The 5443-nt window shown below is 43.4% G+C and overlaps 1 protein-coding gene across 1 annotated transcript; it reads right to left on the bottom strand.

Moving 5' to 3' along the window:
• Positions 1-2904: 2904 nt before the first annotated feature.
• si:dkey-30e9.6 (uncharacterized protein LOC564083 homolog) lies at positions 2905-5036 on the bottom strand. The gene is made up of 5 exons (XM_061916620.1): positions 4730-5036; positions 3808-3892; positions 3600-3736; positions 3407-3514; positions 2905-3305 (listed from the first exon to the last, which is right to left on the bottom strand). Exons 1-4 carry the CDS (start codon positions 4874-4876, stop codon positions 3428-3430), a joined length of 456 nt encoding a protein of 151 aa, XP_061772604.1. The 5' UTR covers positions 4877-5036; the 3' UTR covers positions 2905-3305; positions 3407-3427.
• Between the last annotated feature and the right edge of the window lie 407 nt (positions 5037-5443).

The raw sequence follows: 5443 nt of genomic DNA, 5'->3' as shown, positions 1-5443 counted from the left end.
CAAGTGAGTCACAAACCGCCTCTCTCTGTTGTATTTAAAATGAAGCTTTTTTTTTTTTTTTTTTTTGCAAAACGAGAGGTAGCTACATCGTCTTTCACGGCGTCACTACTAAGTCACATTTAAAAAAATGATTGGCATTTTCCACAAAATGTCGTTCTTCATTTACTACCTCGAAATTTGTTCAAACAACACACTTTTTCAAAAGCGGAAGCACTTTTATATTTTTATGTCGATTATTTTGTCGCGATTAAAGCTAAACATGATGATTAAGTTGTTAGACAAATATACTTCCAATATACCAGCAACAGTTAGCTTTAGCAACAGCCGGCTAGTATGTTTTCGCGTGTCTGTGCGCATGCGCGTGTTTGTATTTAAAATGATTGGCCATGAACCAGGAAGTGCGCCCTCCTACCCAAGCAATGGCAGTTTTAAAATACTACTACCTTACATCATACATGCGTACCGAATTTGATCTTTTATATTACTGTCCTATTCATATTCTTGTTTTATTAATGTTTTATATAAATTCTGACCCATCCATTTCTACCAATGGGTGGATGGATGGACTTAGTTATCCTTGTTAATGTTTCATGTTTTATTGCACCGACCAAAAATTCATGAAAGGATTCTGATTCAAAGGAACAATATTTTTGTCAATTGTTTAATGGTATCAATTTTTTAAAATTATTTACTGTGTATTTGCCAATTTTTAGCCTATGTTTTTTGTTATTCCTGAAAAAAATCATTAAAATCACCTTTTACGTTATATTTAAGATTAGTTTATTCCAAAGGGGACAATGCAATTTCATAAAACCCATGACTACACATAGTTAAAAAAGCTAAAAAAATAAGTTTTCATCTGTAGTCCCCTGGCCATGATGTAAAAAAAGCAGTAACATTCCAATTTTAAAGAAAAAAAGTACACAATACATATACGATATAATAAAAAATAAAATACAACATCGCAACATAACATTTATCATTGCATCAAAACAGTCAAAACGGGCTATTAAATTTATTGGTTGGTTGGTTACATTACTTTTTTTAAAGTTCCCACTCCATTAATCCTGATTTAAAACGGTACACTTAAAGGCCTACTGAAACCCACTACTACTGACCGCGCAGTTTGATAGTTTATATATCAATGATGAAATATTAACATTGCAACACATGCCAATACGGACGGTTTAGTTTACTAAATTGCAATTTTAAATTTCCCGCTGAGTTTATTGTTGAAAACGTCGCCAAATGATGACGCGTGCGCGTGATGTCACGGACTGTCAGGAAATATCAGCGCGGCACTATTTGCGGCTAAAAGTCGTCTCTTTTCATTGCGCAAGTCAACAGTATTCTGGACATCTGTCTTGCTGAATCTTTTGCAATTTGTTCAATTAATAATGGAGAAGTCAAAGTAGAAAGATGGAGTTGGGAAGCTTTAGCCTTTAGCCACACAAACACAGGGTCATTCCTTGTTTAAAATTCCCGGAGGTGAAGCTTTACTATGGATCAGAGCGGTCAAGCGAACATGGATCCCCACCACTTGTCAACTGGCAGGTTTCGGTGTGAAAATTGTGTTAAAAAGTCGCCTTTTACCGGAGATCTGTGGAGTTTGCGCCGTCCTTGTATCTGCCGTGACTTCCCTCAGACACTTGCCTCAAGACACCCGTGGACACACCCCTCCGACTATCAGGTAGTATCTAATCTCACTAAAACACTAGCAACACAATAGAAAATAAGGGATTTCCCAGAATTATCCTAGTAAATGTGTCTAAAAACATCTGAATCCGTCCCAATGCAATCGCCTTTTTTTAAACTTTATTTTAATTTTAAACTTTATTTTAATTTAATTTCTTTTCTAGTCCTTCACTATCAATATCATCATCCACAAATCTTTTATCCTCGCTCAAATTAAAGGGGAAATTGTCGTTTTCTCGGTCCGAATAGCTCTTGCTGCAGGAGGCTCCCATTAAAAACAATGTGAGGACATGAGGAGCCCTCACCCTTCTGACGTCATCGTCTGCGACTTCCGGTAAAGGCGAGGCTTTTTTATCAGCACCAAAAGTTGCGAACTTTATCATCGATGTTCTCTACTAAATCCTTTCAGCAAAAATATGGCAATATCGCGAAATTATCAAGTATGACACATAGAATGGACCTGCTATCCCCGTTTAAATAAGAAAATCTCATTTCAGTAGGCCTTTAAAATGCCGCCCAGAAAAGGGTGGAGTGCCATCTCCGGGTTGGGGAGGAGACCCTGCCCCAAGTGGAGGAGTTCAAGTACCTAGGAGTCTTGTTCACGAGTGAGGGAAGAGTGGATCGTAAGATCGACAGGTGGATCGGTGCGGCGTCTTCAGTAAAGCGGACGCTGTATCGATCCGTTGTGGTGAAGAAGGAGCTGAGCCGGAAGGCAAAGCTCTCAATTTACCGGTCGATCTACGTTCCCATCCTCACCTATGGTCATGGGCTTTGGGTTATGACCGAAAGGACAAGATCACGGGTACAAGGGGCGAAAAGAGTTTCCTCCGCCGGGTGGCGGGGCTCTCCCTTAGAGATAGGGTGAGAAGCTCTGTCATCCGGAAGGAGCTCAAAGTAAAGCCGCTGCTCCTCCACATTGAGAGGAGCCAGATGAGGTGGTTCGGGCATCTGGTCAGGATGCCACCCGAACGCCTCCCTAGGAAGGTGTTTAGGGCACGTCCAACCGGTAGGAGGCCACGGGGAAGACCCAGGACACATTAGGAAGACTAATGTCTCCCGGCTGGCCTGGGAACGCCTCGGGATCCCCCGGGAAGAGCTGGACAAAGTGGCTGGGGAGAAGAAAGTCTGGACTTCACTGCTTAGGCTGCTGCCCCCGCCACCCGACCTCGGATAAGCTGAAGAAGATGGATGGATGGATGCCACTTAAAATGTATGAAAATAGTTTTAATAAACAGTATTTTCGAAGAATAAGCACACAAGTCCCGTTTAATTACTGGGAAAAAATAGAAGATAATGCAAAGGTTAAAATGGGTTTCAAATAAGAAAACACATGTCAGCTGTGAGGTCATGGAGTGTAATACATTGTCTGCATTTTATATTGAGAGTGTGCACGTGCGCATAGAGGGCGCATTAAATGCAGATATTCCAGACATGCTTGCTTGCAGCTATCACACATTGCGTGGCCTTCTGCGTATTTGTCATTTTTTGGGGTGAGCGGAGAGGGTGGGACATCAAATGAGCAGCTGTCGACAGCAGCAGCGGACCTCATGAAGCTGAGTTTTGAACTTTGTGACAGCCGTCACTGCTGGCCTGCCGCCTTCATCGTGCCACTAAACAAATACACAGATATATCGCTTGTTGTCAGTGACACCTGCATTATCAATAGTTTATGCTTTGATAAAAAAAAAAAAAAAAAAAAGGCTTGACTGACTGAGAGTTGTGGTGTTTAGCTTCACAATCCAGTTTTCCAGCTTCTTGAGAGTTTTTCTTCCACGTGCTCCAAGAATGCTTTGCATGCTTCACTTCTTCTCGGTCGGTTCTGTGAAGCAGACATGGAGAATCAAAGACCTTGAACTCTTACAGCCATTGTGTCGTGGATGAAGGCATATTTTTTCATGACTGACTGTAGTGGTAGTTTGTTTTGGAGGCCAAGGCAGCAGAGGGAGGATCAGCCTCATGTCCCAATCGTCGTCTCTATGTCCATATCGCTGCGTCCTGATGTCCTGCATGCGTGTGTTTGATTCCGCTGTGGCGGCCCCCACTGTCAACATAAAGAGAGACACGTTTGCAAGCGACAGTCGAGAGAAACGGAGGTCATGTCGAGAAACGTACAAACGTCCAAGTGTTTTAACTTGAACTTGAGGTCAGCAGGGTCCTTCTCATAGGAAGTGTCCATGTTTGGAAGGTCTTCGTTGAGCTGGAGTCAAAGGTTAGTTGTTATGGTGCTTTATTGCCATCTTGTGGTCAAGTTGAAAATGACGAGATGGATCTAAGTTTTAAGTTGGGAGAGTGGCCGTGCCAGCAACCTGAGGGTTCCTTGTTCAATCCCCACCTTCTACCAACCTCGTCACGATCTGTTGTGTCCTTGAGCAAGACACTTCACCCATGCTCCTGATGGTTCGTGGTTAGGGCCTTGCATGGCAGCTCCCGCCATCAGTGTGTGAATGTGTGTGTGTATGGGTGAATGTGGAAATAGTGTCAACGCGCTTTGAGTACCTTGAAGGTAGAAAAGCGCTATACAAGTACAACCCATTTACCATTTAAAAAAGTCCATCCAGATGGGCGGGAGGCGGGGTAGGCCCTGAACAAGTCGCCACCTCATCACAGGGCCAACACAGATAGACAGGCAACATTCACACTAACATTCACACACTAGGGCCAATTTAGTGTTGCCAATCAACTTATCCCCAGGTGCGTGTTTTTGGAAGTGGGAGGAAGCCGTCCCAGTCACGGGGTGAACATGCAAACTCCATACTGAAAGATCCCGAGCCCAGGACCTTCGTATTGTGAGGCACATGCACAAACCTTTGTTCCACCGTGTTTCCCGTTTTAAAAAGTCCATCCATCCATTTCTACCGCTTATTCCCTTTGGGGTCGCGGGGGGCGCTTGAGCCTATCTCAGCTACAATCGGGCGGAAGGCAGTATACACCCTGGACAAGTCGCCAACTCATCGCAGGGCCAACATGGATAGACAAACAATATTCACACTCCCATTCACACGTTCTAAAAAGTCATAAATAGAAAAAGACTTGCTTGTCTGAAGTCGTGAGGTCTGTGGTTCTGGAACGGTCCAAGAGGTAACTTCCCCGTCTTCACCAACATTATTTGGCTTTCCAGAGCATCCGGAGGTCGATAGGATGTGATGAACTTTGGAGTTTCTTTAATCTTCTGGCTCTCCATGAAAATACTTGGCAGGAATCTTCCATTTTGACAGGGTCTTGCAACGACACATTTTGGACGAGTCCTTCTGTCTTTGTTGCGTTGGATAGAGTAGTTAGGCAGCTTGATGCTGGTCCACGTGTCACTCAAACCCTTGGAGTCTGGTTGCGGGAGCTGCGGCCTCAGTCCTGCTAAAACGTCCTGACTCCACATAAAGCGAAGCTGCTCCTCGAAGGAGGACAGCGAGTTCCCCGGACCGTGAAGAAACATTTGGTAGTGTTAGTTCTCACTCTCAGCCTGCTTAGTTTCAAAATGGCAGTTTGTTGTCATGTTGGGCAGTAGAGTAACTAGGAGAAGACTGGATGTGCAAGTCTGTAAAAGTGCCGCTTGGTGACCACAGCAACTTTTTATTTTGAACAAAAGAAAGAATGGACACTCTGCAAGACAGCAACACTATAAATAACTTTCTCTTAACAACAATGTGCTTTTACTAGGAGTCCTTTACTGGTACTTGTCAGATAGTTATCTTCTTTTCATGTTTTATGTAGGATACAAGGCAGTATTACAGTATTCTTAGTATGCTTCAGC

Source organism: Nerophis ophidion, linkage group LG11 (assembly GCF_033978795.1).
Source record: "Nerophis ophidion isolate RoL-2023_Sa linkage group LG11, RoL_Noph_v1.0, whole genome shotgun sequence".
Classification (NCBI taxonomy): Eukaryota; Metazoa; Chordata; class Actinopteri; order Syngnathiformes; family Syngnathidae; genus Nerophis; species Nerophis ophidion.
This window is presented reverse-complemented; position numbering and strand designations above follow the sequence as displayed.

Bases quoted from the DNA above. Each gene is read 5' to 3' on its own strand.
- si:dkey-30e9.6 (XM_061916620.1), bottom strand. From the start codon at position 4,876: ATGGAGAGCCAGAAGATTAAAGAAACTCCAAAGTTCATCACATCCTAT. The intron at 3,737-3,807 runs GTACGTTTCTCG...TTATGTTGACAG, and splicing joins GTTAAAACACTTGGACGTTT to TGGGGGCCGCCACAGCGGAA. The intron at 3,515-3,599 runs GTCAGTCATGAA...TCTGCTTCACAG, and splicing joins CAAAACAAACTACCACTACA to AACCGACCGAGAAGAAGTGA.